Source organism: Mauremys mutica, chromosome 24, assembly GCF_020497125.1.
Source record: "Mauremys mutica isolate MM-2020 ecotype Southern chromosome 24, ASM2049712v1, whole genome shotgun sequence".
Classification (NCBI taxonomy): Eukaryota; Metazoa; Chordata; order Testudines; family Geoemydidae; genus Mauremys; species Mauremys mutica.
In genome coordinates, this window is record NC_059095.1 from 9563151 (window position 1) to 9586216 (window position 23066).

The 23066-nt window shown below is 59.0% G+C and overlaps 2 protein-coding genes across 4 annotated transcripts in view; both read right to left on the reverse strand.

Annotated features, from left to right (window-relative positions):
- MYO1F (myosin IF) overlaps positions 1-1937 on the reverse strand; it is a 50140-nt gene extending 48203 nt beyond the window's left edge. Inside the window, exon 1 of the mRNA XM_044999104.1 lies at positions 1773-1937. Within this exon, the coding sequence (XP_044855039.1) occupies positions 1773-1775 (3 nt within the window). The 5' untranslated portion in view covers positions 1776-1937. The remainder of the gene's footprint in view (positions 1-1772) is intronic.
- Positions 1938-8483: 6546 nt separating this feature from the next.
- The window catches only part of ADAMTS10 (ADAM metallopeptidase with thrombospondin type 1 motif 10), a 132913-nt gene continuing 118330 nt past the window's right edge, over positions 8484-23066 (reverse strand). For all 3 annotated transcript variants that reach the window (XM_044998388.1, XM_044998387.1, XM_044998389.1), the window contains 9 exons: positions 22280-22403; positions 21687-21767; positions 18887-19050; positions 18306-18432; positions 17214-17343; positions 15872-16076; positions 12595-12771; positions 10894-11050; positions 8484-10384 (listed from right to left, as the gene is read on the reverse strand). In XM_044998388.1, coding sequence (XP_044854323.1) covers positions 10275-10384; positions 10894-11050; positions 12595-12771; positions 15872-16076; positions 17214-17343; positions 18306-18432; positions 18887-19050; positions 21687-21767; positions 22280-22403 — 1275 coding nt within the window. In that variant the 3' untranslated portion in view covers positions 8484-10274. The remainder of the gene's footprint in view (positions 10385-10893; positions 11051-12594; positions 12772-15871; positions 16077-17213; positions 17344-18305; positions 18433-18886; positions 19051-21686; positions 21768-22279; positions 22404-23066) is intronic.

Below are 23066 nucleotides of genomic sequence, written 5' to 3' on the forward strand. Positions count from 1 at the left end.
CCCTTTCCTTTCTCTTTGTTAGCTGAATAGATTGAGCTCCTGGCATCTGTCACGATAGGGCATGTGTCTAATCCTTCAGCCATTCTCTCTGCTCTTCTCTGACCCCTCTCCAACGTCTCAACAGCCGCCTTGAATTGTGGGCACCAGAACTGGACGGACTGTTCCCAGCAACGGTCGCCCCAGTGCCAAATACAGAGGTACAATAACCTCCCGCCTACCACTCCAGACTCCCGTTTATGCGTCCAAGGATCGCATGAGCCCCGCCGGCCACAGCTCCCCGTTGTGTCTGGCTGATTCTCTCTCCTATGCCCCCACGTCTTTTTCTGAGCCAGGACGTTCGGCGTCCCCTGCCTTGGCCTTCCCATCGGTATCACCGGAGGGCAACCCTGAGCTCCCTCTCGGGCGTGTTGTGATGCCCAGTAGCTGGGCAACGAGCAGCTCCCAGAGGTGGCACCTCCTGACACCAGGCCCCCATTGCAGCACCGCCAGGGCTCACACCTGCGCAGCTGGCAGAGCAGGAGCTGTGGACTCTGCCGTGTCTCTACGCGCTTGGAGAGGTCGGTGCTGCTGAAAAGCCGCAGCAGCAGGGCCAGCACGTCAGGGGCCCTCCAGCCCCCTGGTAGCTCACGGGCCCTGGTGGGCAGGGGCAGGGAAACCCAAAGCACCTTCCATAACCTCCCCACGTTGCCCGAACCCCTCCATCGCCATCAGCCCCCAGGTGCAGCGCCGACCCTCCCCCCAGCGCAAACAGCCCCCAGCAGCCGGGCCCCACCCTGGGCAGCCGCGGGTGAGAATCCAGCTGAACAACGGCCAGCGTGAGGCCTGGAAGCAGCACATCCCCCCCCCCGCTGTCAGCATCCAGCCCGCTGGGCTCCCCAGCACCCCCCCCCCGCTCCCTGTCCCTCCCCGGCGGCCCTGGACAACGCAGGGACGTTAATTCTCATTCAGCCCCAGCCCCAGCCCCATAGGGGCTCACCTGGCAGCACCAGGGCGTTACTGGGGAGAGGGAGGGGTTTGTGCAGCCCCCACCTTCCTGTGTGGGGGATGGGGAGGTTGCAGGGGCTAGAGATACAGTGGTGGGGGGCGGGGTGCAGCAGGCAGCGAAACCTTGGTAGATTTGGGGGGGGGGAGGAGCAATGACTCCAGTAGGTGCAGGGGCAGGGAAGGGTGCAGTGATCCCAGTGGGTGCAGGGGCAGGGAAGGGTGCAGTGATCCCAGTGGGTGCAGGGGCAGGGAAGGGTGCAGTGACCCTAGTGGGTGCAGGGGCAGGGAAGGGTGCAGTGACCCGAGTGGGTGCAGGGGCAGGGAAGGGTGCAGTGACCCCAGTGGGTGCAGGGGCAGGGAAGGGTGCAGTGACCCCCAGTGGATGCAGGGGCAGGGAAGGGTGCAGTGACCCCCAGTGGATGCAGGGGCAGGGAAGGGTGCAGTGACCCCCAGTGGATGCAGGGGCAGGGAAGGGTGCAGTGACCCCCAGTGGGTCAGGGGCAGGGGAGGGTGCAGTGACCCCAGTGGGCGCAGGGGCAGGGAAGGGTGCAGTGACCCCAGTGGGTGCAGGGGCAGGGAAGGGTGCAGTGACCCCCAATGGATGCAGGGGCAGGGAAGGGTGCAGTGACCCCAGTGGGTGCAGGGGAAGGGGAGGGTGCAGTGACCCCAGTGGGCGCAGGGGCAGGGGAGGGTGCAGTGACCCCAGTGGGTGCAGTGATGCCCCACAGCGGCAGAGCAGGGGGCAGTGCCCTGGCCTTTGCAGCATGGATCCAATCTTTTCTACTTACCATGGTGTCCCTGCAGCCTGGGGATCCTGCTCTTTCTGCTGCTGCCCGGAGAGGGGGGTGGGGTGGGGGTGGTGCTCTGGGCTCCTGTCACTGGGGATCAGGGAACATGGTCACTACCTGACACTGACTCGCCTCACTTGGCTTTTCTGCAGCAAGTGACAAAAGTGCAACTAAAACGAGGACTGATTTCCTTTGTCACCCCTCCCCCCCGCTTCCTCATTTGAAGCTGAGTGGTGAAGGGGAGGGGGGAACCTGTGGGAACTGGCACTGGGGATGGGGAAGCACCCACTGGGCACCCATGCCTGGGTGGGGGGCAAAGGGACCCATCGCTGGGCTGTGGAGCAGGAATAGCTCCCCAGGAGCGCCCTCAAGCAGCCTGGCATTCGGGAGGCAGCTGGCAGCGGGCTGCCGGGCGAGCTTATGGCTTTGGAGGGGCTCCGGGCAGTGCCTGCTGGAAGTTGAGATTACAAAACAATTTCCTCCCTAAGCAGCTGTTTTCCCACTCCCATGGATGCTGGGCTGAAATGAGCCGCCGGGGGGAGGGTCTCTGACCCAAGCGGACTATGGCTTCGTTACCGACTGTCTGGCTTGTGCAAAGTTGAAGCAGAATCTCCCGGATCATTTTTGAGCGGCTGACCCCCCCCCCTTGCCCTCCCCTTCCTGTTTGCAGAACCGATGGCTTCCCTGAGTGTGCTGCAGAGATAATTCCAAGCCGGCTGCGCTCTGACACCCGCCTGCACAGAGCCCTAGGCCAGGAGCCCGGCTTGCGGCTGGGACCACGCTTGATAAAACGGCGTGGCTAAAACTGGAACAAATCCATGGCCGCCTAGCACTTCCCAAGCCTTGCCGTGTGTCACGCTGCAGCCGAGCCGGGGCAGAACGCACCTGCCCCCGCTCCAAAAGCACAGGCCCCGCCTCATCTGCTACAGGTGAATCTCCTTTAAGCAGTACGGGGCCTATGCCACACAGCTGAATCATTCTAATCCATCTGCTCAAGGGCAGTGGTCCATGTATGTGCACACACACTAGCCAGTTCATTGCAGTAACACACCACGGGCCCCGGAGCAGGGATCCCGGCTTTAGGCCGAGCCCCCCTGATGTTTAGGGCTGCTCAGATCCTGGGTGCGAGCCACAGGGCCATCGCTGATAAAGCCACAGCCCTTCTGAGCATGCTCAGTCAGGAGCTGCTAATGCACTTGTTAAAGCAGCCCCTGGTGAAGCCCCGCCCACTTGTCACATCACAACCTACTGTCCCCGCCCAGCCCCACGAGGTGTTGCCTGCTGCGGAGACTAGGGGCCAGTTTTCATAAGGGCCCAGCCAGGGAGCTCCCTGGGGCTCCTCCCGCTTTGCAAAGGGGCAGCACATGTGACCGTCTGTGCTGCAGACAGACAGTGGGGGACATCACCTGCCAACTAACCAGGAAGTCAGGGAGGGGTGGAGCCTGGCTCCAGCCCATAATACTCTGGGGTCCACTTTACTGCATCCCTTCCCTCTCAATGTACAGCCTGGATGTAGCCGTGCAAATAACCAGGGGCTCTTCTCTCATGCACAGCGAAGCGCCTCTCTGCGGCGGTGGGGAGTAGTCGTCCAACTGCCTCAGGCTCCTGGTCCACCAGTTGTGTAGATACCCCCATCTCGGGCACCCCCAGCAAAACTGCATCTGTTCCTGGCCTCGGCTCCTCCAGGTGGCCGCCAGCCAAGGGCAGAGGCTGTGGTCCTTGCGTGTCAGTCTGCTCCGGAGGGCGTCTTACAATCCAACCATCACTTCACTGGACTTGAAAAGACAAGGGGCCAGTTTGCTCTAGGATGGTACCCGGAATCGACGCTGCATTGAAACGTGGGGCGCAGCCCACGGCCTTTGGGCCCAGCTCTTTGTCTTTAGCGTAATAGGCATGGGGCTGTTTTCGGAAATCTTGTTGCCTTAGCATTTCCCTCCCCAGGCTGGGATGGATTTAGATCCACACGAGCTCTTATCTTCCTGCCCATCGATAGCTAGGTGGGCTCACACCCAGCGCACTCGGCGGACTGGTTCTGTGTTTCCAAAGCAATCGAGCTAGCTTCGTCCCCGAGCTGCCACAAATCATCTCTTCACCCCCTCTTTAAAGATCCTCTCTGCGAGTCCCTGCAGGCTGGATGAGATGGGGACGTTTGAACAGGCTTAAGCCCATTTTTGTTCAGAAAGTCTTTGAATTCCATGCTCGTAAAAGCTGGTCCATTGTCTGTGGCGAGGACTCCCCGTTAGCCCGTGTGAGGCTCAGGTTCACAGGTAGCAGTGCAGGTCGTTCAGCTCATCACATGCTCGTGGGGCAATTTGATGCTTGGCCTCAGGGAGGGACAAGGGGAAAGCGTCAGCGTCAAATCACAGCAGGTCTCCTGGGCCTTGGGCCAGTGGCCCATGTCGTTTGCTGCAGTCTACAGGAGTCTGCGAACTTGCACTTTAAAGGTGACCTGCCAAGTGTGTGCGTGTACATGTGCCCACGTGTAAATAGGTGGCATGTATGTGACGTGTGCACATACACGTGTGTGTGTGTGTGTGTGTGTGTGTCTTTTCCAGCCAGTGCCAACCTGACCCCGAGCAGTAGTGTTTAAAAGCCGCTCCTGTCGCGCAGCTCTGGCCGGCCTGTGCAAAGTGTGGGTGAACTTGCTGCAGTTCCTAGGGGAGCCCCCACTTGTCCCCCTCGTCGGCAGCCTCGTGAGAGAGGCCCAGCACTGGGCTCTGGAGTCGGGCCTCCCCTCTCCCACCTAGAGACGCTCACGCCCAGGGCGGGCAGGCAAACTGGCTGAGTCAAACGTGAATGAAGCAGGGCTGGGGCTGGGGTGAAACAGGGCAGTTCGGGGCTTGCGAGCCTTTCTTTGGCTCCACATTCTTGTAAAACCCCCAAAGGCTGCTCCTGATCTCGCTGGCAAAATCAGGACTGGCGGATAACGACCAGCTTTGCCGCCCCCGCTGGAGGAGGACGCTGATGCTGGGTTGTGCCTGGGGAGAGACTTGTCCTGCCCTTTGGAGCTGTCCTCTGTGCGGCGCCTGAGCGATTTCGCTCATGGGCCCAGCGAACAAGACCGGCCTGAACTTTCTCTTCCTTATTCTCAACCTGCAGGAGAGAGGGGGCTGGACAGGGCTGGGCCTTTGGGGCATCGGTTAGCTGTGCCTTGCGCTGATGCGTGCCTCATTGCGCCGATGGTGGCACATGAAAGGGTTCTGTCATGCTGGTCAGTTCTGCGGGTGTCTATGATGGAGAAGCAGCAAAGAATCCTGGGGCACCTTATAGACTAACAGACATTTTGCAGCATGATGGAGAGGAGATTGTGAAACCAAATCCCAGCGAAAAAGTCCGGCAGCCCACTGACACGCCTAAGGCAGCAGGAGAGCTGCATGCCAGCTAACCTTGTCCGGGCAGAAACAACGGGAAATGATCAACCAAGAACCACTCACAATCACAGGAAATGGCCGGCACTGAGGTGCACCCATGTGTGGAGCACTATAAATAGCCAGACAGAGATGGGCCTTTAGAAACGCCTATTGAGTCAGATGAGAGCTCCTGTAACTGGGCTATTGTCATAGCCTTGTGCAGCTGGATGCTCAGGAAACGATACTGTCCTATCTGACCCAGGAGGAATTAATGACCTCCGGGCAGGTAAACAGACAGGCAAATATGTCCCAGTCGCTTTGTTGGTTCGCTGGAGTTTTGCTCGCGTACCAGGCTCAAGTCCCGCAGCGGAACTTGTCGTTCAAATGGGCTGTCGTCAAAAACGTCCAAACTCGGCTGCCCGGGGCGAGACCCCTCCAGCTGGACGCAGCCACCCGGATGGAGAGGCAGCCTGACTTGCAGAGGCGCTGAATGCGCACAAACCAGCCGGAGCTGGGGGTGGGAATCACGCTGCTTATTTCGGATTGGGTTTGAAAGGCTCTTTAAGGAAATGAGGCCCGGAGGAAAGCCAGCGGGGGAAGGGCACCTATGGATTTAGGGGTCCAACTGTCAGCCCTCAGGGTTGAACATTTTGGCTTGTGTTTGCCCTGACTAGCCCCTTTTCACAGCTGGGGGCCATCACTCATTCGGGATAATTATCAGCATTTGGCAAAGAGAAGAAACACCCGTGGAATGAGTTGGATTGTACGTGTGATCGCACGGAAAGCCACATGCACTGCTGTCGTCCTTGCTCAGCAGGTGCAAAGAGCTTATCTCAGGAGCATCTTATATCTCTGCAAGCGAAGGGGTGATTCTGTGATACGCCCTCCCCGGGCAGGGAGGAACCCAGAATAAACAAGCAGCCGGGGTTAACTGAACTACCAAGCTCTGAAAACTACAGCAAGACCCACGGAACAAGGGCGTTGTTCTTCTGTGTCTCTGCAGCGTGATGCTGGTGAGCTGGGTCAGGCCACCCTCCTGCTACCGATTAGATCAGCGTCGCTTGCTCCGCACACAGGGCCATATTTTGGAATAAGTCTCCTAATTTCCACCCGCCCGCTGACAAATCCCTGCCCGTGGGTAAGAACAGGGTTATAACGCCAGCCCCTAAACGCTACTGGGGGACCCACCGCACCTGCAATTCTTTAGCATGCAACCAGGACCTCAGGGCCTGTCTATGCTGGGGATATTTGCATCCCTGCAGTTCTACACCGCAGCGGCAAACCAGAGTAAGCCAGACGGGGTCAGCCCCACAGTGCATCAGTGCAGGATGTCTGCACTAGTGGGTGGGAGGAAGGATGTTGCAGAGCTGTACCTACATCAGTACATACATCCCCCGTACAGACAGGCCCTTACATGCTCGAGTTCTCATTTTGCGCACAGGTGATCATGCAGTGCAGGGACCTTTCCTACAACGCAGCGAGGGGGGTCATTGAAACCCTGGAAGGTGGTGGGATGGGGAATTTCGATGCCTTTCAAGGGGAGCTGGGGTAACACCCATAAAACCAAAGCAGCCATAAATCTGGCCAGTGGGGAAGCTGGAACGAGAGGTGATCAAACGAACGAAAGGCCTTAGCTCCACCACTGCGTTAAGGGTCCTTTATCAGAGGGGTAGCCGTGTTAGTCTGGTTCTGTAAAAGCAGCAAAGAATCCTGTGGCACCTTATAGACTAACAGACGTTTTGCAGCATGAGCTTTCGTGGGTGAATACCCACTTCTTCGGATGCAAGTCTTGCATCCGAAGAAGTGGGTATTCACCCACGAAAGCTCATGCTGCAAAACGTCTGTTAGTCTATAAGGTGCCACAGGATTCTTTGCTGCTTTTAAGGGTCCTTTAGAGTCTTAGGCTTTGCCGTTAGATTTGAAAGAATGGGAAACATTCTAAAATGGCACCAAAAAAACCCAGCCTTCTGCTTGGCAATCCGGCCACAGCGAGTGATGGTTTGATTTTTTGTTTCTCTCATGTGGAACAAGACGAAAGCAGGATTTCCTGCCTCTGAACCAGTTCAGGCTTGGAGGAGTGTTGTGCTTTGATGCGGAGGGACATCTAGTGGCAGATGACTGCTCCGCACGGCAGGTTCCTACAGGCAGGTCTCCTTCCTGAGATGATCTGGCTACATCTAAAGTAGGACAACAGTGACGGTTATTGAATCAGCCAGGCCAGTTCCTGAAGCACCTCAGGTTTGATCCTTGCTGCTAGGCACAGGCAAGTAGTGTTGCCAGCGCTGGTGATATCTGGGGTTTTTCTTCAAGCCCCAGCTCCTGGAATCATGCTAGTTTGTCAGAATCCCCACGTTGGTTTCAAACGAAAAGGTTCCAGCCCTCATGGCAACAGCGATGGGAAATGTGAGGTGAGTGCACCTGAAAGGCTCAGAAATGGGAATGCAAATTAAAAGCCCCGCCCCTTTACTAGGTAAAAGAATCTTGTGATTTTGGAGGGTCTGATTCCTGATTTTTGAACGCATGGAGTTGGCCATATAACATCTTTGGGAGCCTCAGGATGCTGAGCTGAGCTGGCAACTTTCTCACAGACTCAGTGTTTGCTCCTGCCTGATCGCAAGACTGGCTGCATTCAGCCCTTCTCCTCATTCCAGCCAGGCAGAATCCAGGTAAAACACTCCCTACCTGCCACTCACCGTGGTGTCCTGGCCCATCCTTCAGGGTCGTGGCATGTGTGTATGGTGCAGGGATAGGAGTCGTCTGCTCCAGAGATGGGTGGGAAGCTCCTATGGGCTGAAGCCTTGAGACAATCCTGCGAGGAGCAGCCGGCTGGGGTCCAATGACAAGGCAGGAGGGGAAGGGAAAAGCAGGCGAGTCACGTGGCAGAATGAAGGAGGCCAAGCAGGCGTAAATGCAACACGTCCTGCCCACAGTCCCCCCAGGCTTAGCAATCATCCATCTTCCTCTGCGCCTCTAGCGATCCAGAGCTCGCCTTGTCCCGGGCCGCTCCAGAGACCACAGGGAGGAATTTTTCCAGTCCACTTCCCCACCGTGACAGTAAACGCTTTTAAATCCTCTCTTGCCTGGGAGTTATGGGGGAACCCCACCAATGCTGGTTGGGTCAGGGAGGACAGGGATGGCAAAGGTGCACAATCCTATGTCAATCCAAAACACGTCCTGCTCCCCAAGTTTGGAGGGGCACGGGGGGTGAGTCTGCAGGGTGAGGGAGGGCGGCCTGGAATGGGCCACTGGGACGCAGCTGAATGCCCGGCCCAAGGCCCCAGGCCATCCAGGCACGTGCAGGGCCAGCTGAGCAATGACACTCGGACCAGAAGCTGCCCGGGATGGTAGCTACTCCTTTATTATAGATCATGCCGTTATTTTGCGCCTTCTTCTCAGAGTTAGTATTTTAAACAATTTTTGTTACAATATATGTATATAAAATCGTGAAAACAACCCCCCCCCCCGAGTAAGCGTTGGAATGGAACATTCCACCAGGAAGGAAGACAATTAATACCCATGCGCCAGCCTATCAGGAGCCACCCAGCACCTGAGAGGCTGTGATTGGCTGGTGAGTGGATGCTGCTGCTGTAGCAGGTATATTAATAGCTAGAGACACTGGGGCAAGGGAGATGTTCATCGTTCCTGCAAATGGAACAGATCCCCCGGGCTCGGGCCTTGTGTTGCTTCATTATGATGCAGAAAAATGTGATTTAAAAAAAAAATCCATGTTCTTTTCACGCTGGAAACTCAGGTCCTGTCTAGCCCTGTTTTTCCTGGAAGACTCTATGGAGAGCTGGGGAAAATCATAGGACAATGACACCCCCTGTTAGCACGGCAGCAGAACCTGATTGAGCATGACGTGTGCTCTTCTCTTGCGGGTGCTCCACGGAGGGGTTGGAGAAGTGGATTGGGAGCGCTCGTAGTCCTAACTGAACCTGGACAGGAGAAAGCTGTGCTTTTTGCTGCTAAGGCACCATGCTGCAGGAGGCAGTGGGGTGCAGTAGGTGGGGCCTTGGCCTGGGATTCAGGAAACCCAGGTTCAATTCCTGGCTCTGCTGGGTGACCTTGGGCAAATCACTTCCTCCTTGTTTTCCACTTCCAACCTTTCTCTGTCTTGTCTATTTAGAGTGGAAGCTCGTCTGTCTCTTATGTATACATACAGCACCTGGCACCACAAGGCCCTGACTTCAGCTGGAGCTTCTAGGTACACCCCTGTGATACAAATAATAACAAAAGGCTTCAGAAAACCAATGTTTTTAACACATCTTCCCCTCCCAATTCATTCGGTGTCACTTCCTTGGGGACAATCAGTATCCGACCGGTTCTCCAGTCATCCACAGAGCCTTCCAGGGGAGACAAGGCTTGAATGAACCAAACAATCCTGCCCCTCCCACCCCAGCAACCTTGCCTCATCCATCACAAAGAAGCCCAAAGGCACAAGCCAAGGGTTGTCCTTGGCATGTTGATGCACCACACAGCTAAAATCCTTCTCCTCTTCTTGCTCTCTCTGGGCTCCTGCTGGCGCTGGGCAGGACGGACTGCTCCATTCGCTCAGTCCCCCTCCCCTGCCCGAGGCCTGCTTCCCAGCACCATGGCAGCCATGGGGCATGCTCAGTTTTCTGGAGGTGGACAGCGATGCCCTTCAGGAGACTGGGCACGGAGCAAGGCGAGGGCAGGACCAGAGCATGCTGATTGGCTGTTGAGAACTGCCCTGCCCTCCCCAGTGTGACGGGCAGGGCTGTTGGCACCGTCTGGAGGCTGTTGGCTGGTGCCCGCAGGACCCAGCTGTGCTACTAAATAAATAACAAATGTCAGAATTTCAAGTAATGTCCTTGTTGCCACGCTGTCCCCAGCTCTGCCCTCTCCCGGCGCGGTGACCGGCTCCGTTGTGGCCGCAGAGATCTCCCCGCTCCTCCCGTGCGTTGTGCTGCCTGTCTCCAGAGTGGCACACGCGTTGGCAGCGATTTAACTGGGGTTCCTGTGGGGTTGGGGTGGGGGGGTGTTGCCGGCTCCCTCCAGAAGCACGACCAGTGTTTGGGTTGAATCCTTTGGAGATTCCCGGGGGTCGGGGGTGGAGGGGAACGGCACGGCTCGGCTGCCCTCCGGCATTGCTTTCGCCTTCCAGTTTTCCTACAGGGGTCGCCTGGCTCCTTTAATGCCCCTGGCACGTTTTACAGCACATCTGTCGGAAGTAGGTCCGGCTGCAGAACTTGAACTTCAACACCAGGGGGCAGTAGGCGACCTTGTTCACATCCTTGCACTCTGCAGGGAGCCCAGAGGGAAAAGGGTGAGAGACCCCGCTACGCACAGGGGGAGCCTAGGCTACGTAGGGAGGGTAGAGAGCAGCCCCCCACCCCCCGAGCTGAACTGCCCCAAACTCCTGGAAAGTTTTGTAGCCCAGGGCCCAGGCTCCAGGGACTGGCTGACAAGGAGCAAGTGGGGTGAACCCCACACAAGGGCAATGAACCGAGCTCGGGAAGGTGAATCTTATAGGGAGCTCAAGGCCGCTCCTCCCAGGGGTCCCCCAGTGCTTGGCAGGCTCAGCCGGACAAAGTGTACATGCAGGAGCCACTTCAGCCTCCACCCACTAGGGCGACAGGTTCAGCGCTGACCCAGAGGGGCGAGCGCCCCTTACTGAGACCCCACCGCTCCGCGCAGGGATCCTGGGGTCAGCAGGGACCCAGAGGGGAGATTTTGACCCCGGCTGTTAGCAATGGGCAGGATTTCGAGCTGAAGCTCTCCTGTATCTGCGTGGCCAGGGCGGCCGGTACCTTCGGGGCTCTCGGTAGGTCCGGATTTGCACCTAGCTTCACACTGCTGCATGCCCGCAGGCTTCAGGTTCTCCCCGCAGTCGCCGGACGGCTGCCCAGTGTGGGTCAAGCACTGGATGGAGCGTCTCTGCTGGCCCAGGCCGCACTGCGCAGAGCACTGGGGAGGGGGGACAGCGCAGAGTCAGAGCTGCCCTGCAGTTCTTCTTTAACAACACCCTGCTAATGGGGAGGGGGCTGGGCCTGGCTTCTCCCAGGGCTGTAGCCTGGCCAGTGTGTTTAACCCAACCCTTGATGGCTGCAGATTGCTGCTTCCAGCTGGCTACAGGGACTCCAGTGCACGGAGCTGATCACTGCAGGCCAGCTGCCTTTATAGGCCTGATCCAAGCCCACTGGCCCTCCCCCTGCGCACCCCTAAATAGCTGCTATGTTGGCGAGTCCAACCCTCCACCCCCACCCTGCCCTGCCCTGCAGAGCCCAGTTCTCGGTACGTTTGCTAATCCAGCCGCCCACCCCCCATCAGTAACTGGGGCACTGCCTGTGCCTGAGTGGAGGGAAGATCCATCAGCCAAGTTCCCTGGCTGCACATCCCGTACTGGTTGCTAGCAGAGGGGTTCAAAGGCTGGACTCCTGGGGAAGGGGCTGGGATGCTAAGGGGGTGGGGTCCCCCTTTGGGAAGGGAAGAGGAGCAGACCTAAGGGTACCTCTCCCCTTTATCTGCCCGGATCCCACCTGGCTACGGCTTGTGGCCTCCTCGTCCCACTTCTCCCCATTGCAGGGAAGAGGCAGGTGCTGAAACCTCAGGGCTGAGTGGGAAGAAGGTGCCCAGCTGACTCCAGGAGGGGGCCTGGCGGCTGGGACACAAGCCAGCCCGAACGCTCCACCTACCCCGGGGCAGGGGGGCAGGGAGAGGGAGCCCCAAAGGTGGCAAAGGAGCGGCTCCGAGCTCGCCAAGGGAGGCGTTTCATTTGCCCAGCGGGCTAGACAGCACCGGGACCCCCGGGACCGGGCAGGAGACAAGGCTTGAGCAGCTGCAGCAGGGCAGAGAGCGGAGCCCGGCAGAGAGGAGTCCCAGGGGCACAGGCAGCAAACCCCTGGAGCAGGGACTCCAGCCAGGCCTAGGCAGGAGTGGCCCGGCCAGCCAGGAGCCAACGCCCACCGCTGCGCTGACGACCGCTGGAAGCAGAGCGCTGCCCGGCACGCAGCCCGGTGTCTGTCTGCGGACTCCGAGGGCACGTCTACACGGCCCGGCCGCGGCTGGCTCGGGCTGTGGGGCTGTTGAATTGCAGTGCAGACGTTGGGCTCGGGCTGCAGCCTGGGCTCCGGGACCCCCACGAGGGGGGTGGGTCTCAGCCTGGACGCCCGCGTCTCGTCACCGCTAGTTCAAGCCCCGCAGCTGGAAGTTATTTATTGCAGTGTAGACGTGTCCTAGGAGCCAGATGGGGCCGTACGGATACAGCGGAGGGCAGACGTTGCTCTAAGGCTGACAGGTGCCTGCGGGCAAAGGGACTGGGGCAGGGCTGTTTGCCGCGGTCAGTCAGTGTCTGCCTGGCGGCCTTGGTACTTTCGCTTTTCCACCCATGCTGCATTATTCAATTCCCTGTGGTGCAGCACCCCCTGGTGGTCCCACCTGGGAGATCTCCTGGCTTCCCCACCCCAAGGCTAGCGAGTGGGCCGGGACTCCGGCAGGAGATCATTCAGTACCTCTCCCCATTCGCCAGTCACCCACCGCGGGGGCGGGCAGCGCCGCAGGTTGCATCTCATGCTGATCGGGGGCTTGGTATTCTCTGGGCACTGCAAGGGCGGCAGGGTCGTGCTGTGGTCGCCGCTTTTGCAAAGCACGATGCGGTGGCGGAAACCAGGCCCACAACTCGGGGTGCACTGCAAAGGGCAGGCTCAGATTTAGGGTGCACAGGGAAGAAAAGATACAGTGATCTCAGGCCGTACGGAGAAGAATCTCCCCATTCCCTCTCCACCCAAGGGCGTACAAGGTAAAGTCTGAGCAACAGCAGCCCCCCCCCCGTGTCCTTTGACACCCACGCATTTGAGCCTGCCAGTGCCCAAGTGAAGAAGGCACCATGTCACAAAGATAATACTGAGTCCTGCCACGAGTGCAGGGGACTGGACTAGATGACCTCTCGGGGTCCCTTCCACTTCTAGGATTCTAAGATCCCAACTCCGGGAGGCCAATATGGGTCATGCAGGTAACTTCCAATGGTTGTGGGATCCCTTCCCTCAGCACAGCTGAGTTTGTGAGCTCAAGGTACTCCCACCCTGCTCAGCACAGGCTCACGCATGACGTTACACAGAGCAGGCGGGGTCCTCAGCTGCTGGAACGCAATGTAGTTCCAACTGACTCCTGCGCAACGACGGCAATCCGCAGCTCAAGATCTGACCCCGTCATTCCGTTTGGCCCTCCTCCCGCGAACAGCAGCCTGCTGCATCTGATCGCTTCTCCGCAGGAAATTCCACCTTTAATTCCCTCCTTCTGATCTCTCCAGTAACACCAGGGAAAGCCAGTGGAAACTGACGATTACCCTTGGCTAGTTTAAATACTGCAGTCAGGTCTCTCCAAGCTAAATTATCCCAGTTTGGCCGGAGGTGCTCTGCCTTGAGCACTTCCACTGAGAACGGCAGCAACGTGGCCTAGAGGTTAGAGCAGCGGAGGAGTGGGATCAGGAGACTTGGCCTCTACTCCCCATCTGTCAGCTGGGGATAATGATGCCTGGCTAAAGCGCTTCGAGATCTCAGAAGAAAGGAGCTGTGTGTAGGGAGCCAGATCCTCAGCTGCTGTGGACGGGCGCAGCGCCACTGAAGTCAATGGAGCGACACCGATTTACACCCATTGAGCATCGGGCCCAGTAACTGTCAAGTATTGGCATCTCCGTGTCCTCTCCAAAGGCAGCAGCCTGACAACAGCTGAGCGGCTGCTGTGCGGAGGCCAGTGCCCGTCACGTGGGCTAGGAGAGCCTCACCGTTTCCTTGCGCTCCCCCAGCCGTCTGTGCCCCAGGGGTGTCGCTTGTCTATTCAGAATGGAAGCTCTCTGGGGCAGGGACTGGCCTTTCACTGTTTGAATGGCATCCAGCCCAGTGGGGTCCTGGGCCGTGACTGGGGCTGCTAGGAGCTCCAGTAATACAAAAATAATAATGAATAATGCCGCCTTCTGTAAATTCGGTGCCACACAGGGCCTTGCTTCGAAGGGGGCGGGGAGCTCTTCGAGCAGAGTTTCTAAAGCGATAGCTCAGTGCCTTCGGATTCTCCCTTCTTGAGACAAGCCACTAAGCCAGCGAGCTTTCTCCCTCCTCGCCGCTTCGGCACTCGGGGCTGAGACTCCAAACTCATTTCACTTGGGGTCGTAACAGGCTAGGGACGTCCTGACCCTCTGTGCTCTCTTAGCTCTCATAAATCTGCGGTAACACTAGCTTGACATGTCGGCTAATGAAGCCCTAGTCTTGGCCCTCCCAGCTCGGAGGATGTCTGAACGTAGAACTGGAAAAGGTCCCGAGAAGCACAACCCAAACGAGTCAGGGGCTGGACCAGCTTCCGTCTGAGGAGAGCTTAATAAGACTGGGACTGTTCAGCTTGGAAAAGAGACGACTAAGGGGGCATAGGACCGAGGTCTATACAATCATGCCTGGGGTGGAGAAAGGGAACTAGGAAGTGTCAGTTACTCCTTCTCATCACTAAGGCTGCGAGTTTGTCCCGGAGGTCATGGATCCCATGACTTTCTGTGACCTCTGTGACTTCTGCAGCGGCAGCAGCAATTGGGTGTGTGGGAGGGGCTCAGAGCTAGGGGCAGGGGGTTGGCTGGTGTGGGGGGGAGTTTACCTTGGGGCGAGGGGCTCTCTGGCCCCCACTGGCATGGCCCTACAGCTCATCCTAGGTGGAGGGGCCAGGGGACTCCGCGAGCTGCCTGTGCCTGCAGGCCCCGCCCCCACAGCGCCCATTGGTTGTGGTTCCCAGCCAATGGGAGCTGTGCAGCTGGGGCTTGTTTGCGGGAGCAGCGCGCGGAGCCCCCTGGCCCCTCCACTGCCTACGAGCAGCAGGGACACGTGGACCGGGTGGGGAGCCCCTGCCGGCCCCACCAACCTTCCCCCTCCCAGCATCAGTGGGGGTTCCAGGCTGCATGCCACTGCCCCCCCAGCATCAGCGGGATCCTGGGCCACCTCCCCCAGCACCCACGGTGCCACCGAACTGCCCCCCCGAGCACCCACAGCATCCACCCCAATTTTAGTTAGGGGTCTATAGTAAAAGTCACGGACAGGTCACGGGCCGTGAATTTTTGTTTACTGCCTGCGACCTGTCCATGACTTTTACAAAAAATACCCGTGACTAAAACGTCGCCTTACTCATAACACAAGAACTAGGGGTCCCCCAATGAAATGACCAGGCAGCAGGTTTAAAACAAAGAGAAGGAAGTATTTCTTCACACAGCGCCCCGTCAACCTGTGGAACTCCTTGCCAGGAATGTTTTGAAGGCCGCCATTATTATAGGGTCCATCAGTGGCTCTTAGCCAAGCTGTAACCCCATGCTCTGTGTCCCCCTAGCCTCTGACTGCCAGACGCTGGGAATGAGCGACAGGGGATGGATCACTTGGTGATTCCCTATTCTGTTCATTCCCTCTGCAGCACCTGGCACTGGCTGCTTTTCGAACATCGGATACTGGGCGAGACGGACCATTGATCTGACCCAGTCTGGCCGTTCTGACATTCTTAGGGCCTAATGCAGCCTAGGTGCTCAGCGTGGGGCAGACACTGAAGTCACCCAGGTTCCCACCCAGTGGCAAAGCCCCATTAGGTCTCACCTAGTCCATCACCTTGGTCAGTGCAGGACTGTGCCCTGCGTGGGGCAGAACCCCCCCCCCCCCTCCCCAGAGGCCCTGGAGAGCCTTGACCTGCCCTAATGAATGGAGCTCAGCAGGACCCAAGCTGAAAGGACCCAGTGGATTTCGAGAGCCTGTGCAAATGAGGGGCCCTTACCTCTGACCAGTCCAGAGCAGCCCATTCTGGGGGGCACGTTTGGTTATTGCAGGGCTCGTGCATCTTGGGCCGGGGTTGGGCGCAGGAGCCATCGTCCAGGATTTTCTCCTCGGTGGCAGCGACCTTCCTCCGGCAGACGACGCTGCGGGTGCGGACGCCCTCGTTGCAGCTCCGGCTGCATTCGGACCAGTTCCCGATCACCCAGCTGGGGAAAGAGACAAGCGCTGGCGGCTAGGAGCGAGGCTTGGCCGTGGGCAGCCGTTGTCTGAGCCCGGCACTAGGAGCCCGCAGCCCCGGGCTACATCTGCACAGCCCGTGCAGCGAGCCTCTGAGCCTGGGGTGAGGGACTTGGCTAGCACGGCTCTGAAAACAGCTGAGTAGCCAGTGCTTTGAGGCTGTGGCTCGGGCTGGAGCTCGGGTCCGGAAGCTACAGAGCTATTTATACAGGTCCTGTAGCCTGAGGCTGTCGGCCCCCCCTGGGCTGAGAGGCTGGCTCCCACAGGCTGTGTGCACATACCCCGCGGCTCCCCCCGGCCTCGCACCGACTGGCTCTGCACCGGTCATTTAATCTCCGCATGTCTCCATTTCCCCCCGTAGAGCGGGGACAGTGACACCCACTTTCGAGGCTGCGTCTGTGCATGTTTCTAAAGGGGACGCACAGAGAAATGGTGCTAATATTGGAGGGAGAGGGGCACATGGACGGGGGCACAATGACTCGAGAGAAATGCTGCTTTACAGCTGGACCTTCTGGCCAGCAGAGCCACACCCTCGCTGAGCCCATCCCCTGCACTAGTCTAGTGGCTAAGGGCGCCGGATAGGGACTGGGGTTCTAGCCCTGGCTCTGCCACGGATCTTGGGCAAGTCACTGCCGCTCTGTGCCTCAGTCTCCACCTCTGTAAAATGGGAACAATGCTATTGTCCTCCTTTGTGAAGCACTGGGAGGTGAAAAGCGCTGGGTCTTATTATTAGTGACAGAGCGGAAAGATAACATAATCCCACACCTGTGCCATCCTCCGACACCTTTCCTCTGGGGAGCCCAGTGGTGCCTTGCTGAGTATGATCATCACCCCCAGAGGTTGGATGCGACTCCACCCAGGTGCCTGTGGCCATGTCTGGAACGGATCAGCCTTTCTCCCAGAGGGAAGAAAGACGGGGAACTGACTCAGGGGAAGAAAAAAAGATGGGGGAACCTGCTTTGCTGATTCAGGGAGAGAGCAGGCACCAAATCCGTTCTCCACCTCAATCCAGCGCTGCTTCTCCATCTAAGAACCCCAGCCCAGCCGCCCCATGCCCTGTGACCTCCAACAGCAGACACCCTTCCCAGACCGGGGACCGCACTCACGTGGGCGGACATGGCTCAGTGTTGCATGGCCTCTGCTTCTCAGGTAATTTGGTTTCAGGGCTACAGAAATGGTTGAAGACTGTGGAGCTGTCGGCCTGTTTCTTGCATACGACAGACTGGACTTGGCTGCCTGCGGGGGAGGTGGAGGAAGGGAAAAGGAAGAGAGAAATAGCTCTATCCTGGTGCCAGAGTCTAGAACCGCTCAGCCCCACCCCCCGCTGGCTAGTCAGCAGGCGTGATGCACCGCCCAGCTGCTCACTCGGCGTCTACAGGAGGGCACAATCACTAGACAAGGATGCCCCTAAGTTTCTATTTAAAGCCAAGTTTTCCATCATCTCTACAATCTACAGCACCTGACAGGTTGGGCTGAAAACTGGTAGGTCAGGTCAGGGCCCAGGGCAAAGTTTGCAGAGAAAATGTGAGGGCATTTGATCCAGGGGTTCCTGCACCCAGAAAAATAAACTGGTTTGGAAAGTTTTGCATCTCTCTTTTTGAGCAGGATTAGGGAAAAGCAGTGGGGAGGAGGGGGGGTGGGTGCTGTCCTGCACTCCCCTTGCAGAGGACTGCTGCCCCATGCAAAACCAAGGCCCCTAACAAAAAAGCTGAAAGATCACTCAGCCTTGGTTGTGAAACCGCCTCTGTCTTCTTCTGAATATTTGCTCAGCCTCTCGCAGCCAGGTTCTGCAGACACCCCACAGAAACCACGGCTTCAGCTCCCACCGGAACGAGCCCAAAGGATTCTGGGAAGCATCTGTCTGCGGAGGACCAGTTCACAGATGCAGAGATTTAAAGGCCAGAGGGGACCATTAGACCAACGCCATTGAATTTCAAGGGTATCATTTCAACCCAGTGACCTTTATCAGCCACTCTTGGGGTCCAGCCGAAGAACAGCGCCCTGGATAGGTGACAAGACCTGCTGTCCATGCAGCCTTGTTGACTGACACTGAGTTGCAAGCAGTTGAGTGTGAGGTCCTGGTCTGAGAGCCCCATTAGACAAAGCAAGTCCCTGTGCGTGGCGTCTTGTGCCTGGAAGTCAAGGGAGTTGCAGACACTACACCGCGACCCCTGCCAAAGTACAGTCAAACCTCTCACCCCCGGCACAGATAGCTGAGCATTTGGTCCATGGGGTGTAGTGCCAGGAGTACTGGGTCAAGGAGCCTCGGGTGATGGGCGCGTTGAACTTGTACTGAATCCCCTGCAGCTCTGCCCGCACGAGAACCTGTGGAGAAAGGGGCTGTCAGTGCATTGGGGCCCACAGGCCATCGGAGCCGAGCGGGACCATGGGCCCGTCTCGTGGTGCGTCTCAGGACCCCCACCAGGCTCTCCAAGCTCTTCAAGGACTGCTGGGCTTCCCCTGCCTTCCCAGCTCTGAAACCACTGGGAGTCGATATCCATCTACGCTGGCCCGGCACAGCGTGAAGAGCAGTGATCAGGAGGGACCATGGAGCCAGGGCAGCGAAAGCTCGATTTCTTTCCAAAGTCTGGCTCTGTGGTGTAATGGTCCCTCCGCTCCGGAGCAGAGATCTGAGAAGAATTTGGCCCCTACGGTGTCCCTGTATCCCTGATGAGCGCTAACTCTGGTGCGTGTGTCCGGAGGGGGGGGATAATCGATTGGGGTGGGTTAGCCATGGCCAGGCAGGCAGGCCAGGGGGACAGAAAGGGCCGTTACCAACCATGACAATGAGAGTGGCATTGGTAGGTCCTAAGGCCTCCAGCGATTCGGGGTCATCCTGAGATCTCCTGTAGTGGAACGTCGTCCCGGCGACGTCAAAGCGCCTGGGCGGGTCGATGGAGAGCTTCCCGTTGATGAAATACTCGTCGTTCTCCCCTTTCAGCGCTGGAAGGACAGGCAAGGAGAGGGTCCTCAGTGCAGAGGGGACTGCCGGCTATTTCCCAGCATGCACTGCCTCCCCCCACCGAGTTAATGGGCAAAGCTCGGAGGCTATCGATTCTCTCTGAAAGCAACTCTGTACATGGCCCCCCGGCCCCCTGAGCAGCTCTGCCATGGGAATCATGGGACATGGCTTCTAATACACCCCTCATCATAGTATCTGGGCACTGGGATTTCCTCCCCCCCCCCGTGACACCATAACGATGCTTAGCCTGCCATCCAGTGCTCTTCAGCCACTGTCTCAAGGCGGGGAAGTACCATCGTCCCCATTTTACAGATCAAGAAACTGAGGTGCACGCAAATTAAGTGACTTGGTCAAGGCCAGGGGCAGAGCTGGGAACAGCCCCCCAGTCTCTGAATTCACAGTCTATGCCTGAGCCATTGGGCCCCACTAAAGATGCCATGGTGGGACAGGGCCTACCAGCCATCCTGGTGGCATTAGGGATGGTAACCAGGGCAACAGCCTAGCACATGCCAGTTCGTACGCACCGCTGGGACTACACTCGAGATCTTCCAGGCCCGAAATACAGCGTCTAGAGCAGAGGTGTCAAACTACGGCCCGCGGGACCCTCCTGCCCGGCCCCCGAGCTCCTGGCCTGGAAGGCTCACCCCTCCCCCACTATCCCCCCTCCCCCGCAGCCTCAGCGCGCCCCACTGCCGGCACAGTGCTCTGGGTGTGGGGCTGCGAGCTCCTGGGGCAGCACGGCTGCAGAGCCCGGCCTGACCCGGTCTCTGTGCTGCGCGGTGTCGGCGTGGCCCAGCTCCCTGCCAGGCAGCCGGGTAAGGGGACAGGGTGCGGGGGGAGGGGGGGGGTGGATAGAGGGCAGGGGAGTTCGGGGTGGTGGTCACGGGGCGGGGGTGTGGATAGGGGTTGGGGCGGTCGGAGGGTGGGGATGGGGGGTTGAATGGGGGCAGGAGTCCTGGGGGGCAGTCAGGAAGAGGGGGGGGTTGGATGGGGCGGCGGGGGACAGCCAGGGGTGGGGGCTTCTGGAGCGGTCAGGGGACAGGGAGCAGAGGTGGGTGGGTGGGGCAGGAGTTCTGGGGGAGGGCCATCAGAGGGCGAGAAGCGGGGAGGGGGAGGGGGCAGGGGCCGGGCCACGCCTGGCTGTTTGGGGAAGCACAGCCTCCCCTAACCGCCCCTCCATACAATTTCCGAGACCCGATGCGGCCCTCAGGCCAAAAAGTTTGCCCACCTCTGTTTTAGGGCCTGTGCTAAAGGAATGGGGAGTGAGCAGCTGGCTGTTGTAGTCGCAGAGGACGGTCACTAGAGGGAGACACGATCTCTCTCTCTCACACACACAAAGCCTGTGTGTTACACTAAGGCCCACGGTTAAGTTTTTCATGGTTGCACACTTGTTGTTGTTAACATGCTCTTTCCCACGATGCTTTGGGGCAGGGTGGATGGTCCCGCACTGGTGAGAAATGCAGGGGAGGTTCGTTCCCCTCCAGGCTGGAAATCTCACGAGCACAGCCCGGACAAGCAGGCAGTGCAGGGGACTCTGCGGGCCGGTGCTGGACGCAGGGGGAGATGCCGGCTGTTACTCCGGGGACAGAGGCAAGTTTGGGTGGTGCCTTTCCACAGGTGTGATGGGCTCACAAGTGTCCCCGCCAGGCGGGCCCCATTAGAGGAGGACGTAAAATCCCAGCCTGCCCCTTAGCCAGGATCATTCCCCGGTGACGTGGATGTACCAGCAACTCGTTTCTGATGGACTGGAAAGACATGGGGAGCCCCGGTCTGTCTGACACCAGGGCAGGCTCTGGTCCAGGACGCTGCTCCCCTGGAAGCAGCACCAGGGAGCCGGCCAGAGGGGTCCCTTACCCGGTCTGGCACCAGCGCAGGCCCTGTTAGCGAATGCTGCTCCCCCAGAACTGCAGGGAAACCCCAGCTTTAGGGAGCTCCCTCCCAGGGGACCTCAGTGCGGGCTCTGGAATCTGCCGTGGCTCAAGCTCCCCTGGCAGAGCTGCAGGTGACCTGCCAGGTGATGTTTACATTCCCCTGCCTTCCTCTCCCCTCGCTGTAACGGCTGCCGATCGCGTGAGAAAAGCAACGAGGCAGCGTCTGGCTGGAAAGCCGAGCGAGACAGTTGAGTTTGAACCCCCAGCCGAACATGCTGGCTCCGAGGGAAGTGCCAAGGAGCCGGGGCCAGCGCCGGGACGTGGAGTTTGTGTCGGGTTACATTGCTGAACAGAGGCGGAGCTGCAGCAGGATAGGGGGCATCTACGCCACACCCAAACACCCCACCGGCCCCGAAACAGCTCCCCCATCGTGCCCTGCAAACCTCGCTAGGCACCACGGCTTTGCCCGCCAATGCCACCTCTGGGGAACGGGACGAGCTTTTCTCAGTGGTTAGCTACCGAGTGTCGAGAATACCTCCCCCTACTGCCCCTCAGGCTGGCACCTGAAACCCTCCCAGCACCCCCCCAGGGGAGATCTGCCAGGCAGGTCTTGCCCACCCAGCACCCACAGAGAGGGGCGCCTTGGCACAGAACGGGCATGTAACTGGCATTTCACTGGTGCTCCATTGTGACTCGCCCTGTCCCCCAGCGTCACCCCTGGGCTGCAGACCCTGCTGTCTTCTCACCCAGGTAGTTGAGAGAGAGATTCAGCTCCCGGATATCAATGTGCACAGAGCCCTTGGGGATCCAGATCACCTCTTTGTAACCTGGAAGACAAGCCCAGGGCGTGGGGTTAGCAGGGAAACCTAGCCAGGCTGGGATCAGAGAGACTGCAGGGGGCAGACTGTGAGGGGGGGAACGGGGGGGGGGGAGACCACCTGAGCCCAGCGCAACTTGGGTGGGGAGGAGGAATCCTGAACCCCACCAAGGGAAATCAAGTCGAAGACCCCAGTATAGCCCAGAGGCATATCCAACCCCCAGTGCAGGGAGCCCACAGGTGTATCCGATGATCCCTCCCATCCCGGGGAGCCCATGGGTGTACCTGACATCCCCCACCTTGGGGAGCCCACAGGCGTACCCGACCCCCGCCACCCCACCCCAGGGAGCCCATGGGTGTACCCGACATCCCCCACCCTGGGGAGCCCATGTACCCGACCCCCGCCACCCCACCCCAGGGAGCCCATGGGTGTATCCGACCCCCCCATCTCCTGAGATAAAGGCACTGAACCAGAAGGAAATGAGCGGCAGGTAAAGCAAGCCTGGGCCGGACGCTCCTTACCCCCATCGGGCAGGGACTGGTTGAAAATGCCTTCGATGGTCTCGCAGGTGCTCCCGTCGCCCCCACACACGCGGCACTTGTCCTCCTTCAAGTCAGAGCCGAGGATGCGGTCACAGCCCACGTGCTGGAGGGAAAGAGCAGGGGGGATTATCCGCCTGCAGGGGGCACTGGCCTCCCACTGACCAGCCCTCCAGAGGGCCATTCTGGTATCACATGTGGGGGGGGGGGTTCAAACGTCCCCTTTGCCTCCATTTTACTCCTGCCCCCTACCCCTCACAGCCGTGGGGGCTCAGCACGGCTCCCCTGGCTTTCTGCCACCCCTGGGGGCTGGCAAGAGAACGGGGCGTGAGCATGGGGCCCAAGGACGAAATCCGCCTCTCCCCATCCGCGCCCCGAGCGCCCAGGGTGAAGGGCTGAGTGTGTGTGTGTGGGGGATACCCTGATGGAATCCACCCTCCCTCCTGGCGGGAGGATTCAGCGCGTCCTCTGCACAACCTGCGTGAAGGCTCCTGGCCCATGGAGCTTCGGGAGCTCCCTCTCCAGGCCAGGCCATTTGGGTACGAGGGGTGCCCCCTTTCCCCCTGCCACAGGCCTCGTGCTGGCCCTCCATGGCTGGCTGGATTCACCCTCCCCAAAGGAAATGCCCCAGATCTCTACGGTCCTGCAACGGCTAATGCCGGCCCCAGGCTAGCGATGGGGCTACTCAGGTGGAGGAGCCCCTGTCACGTGCCGGTGTTGGCCTGGCTATCTGGAGGGCTTGGGTATGCAAATCTCATGAGAAAGAGGA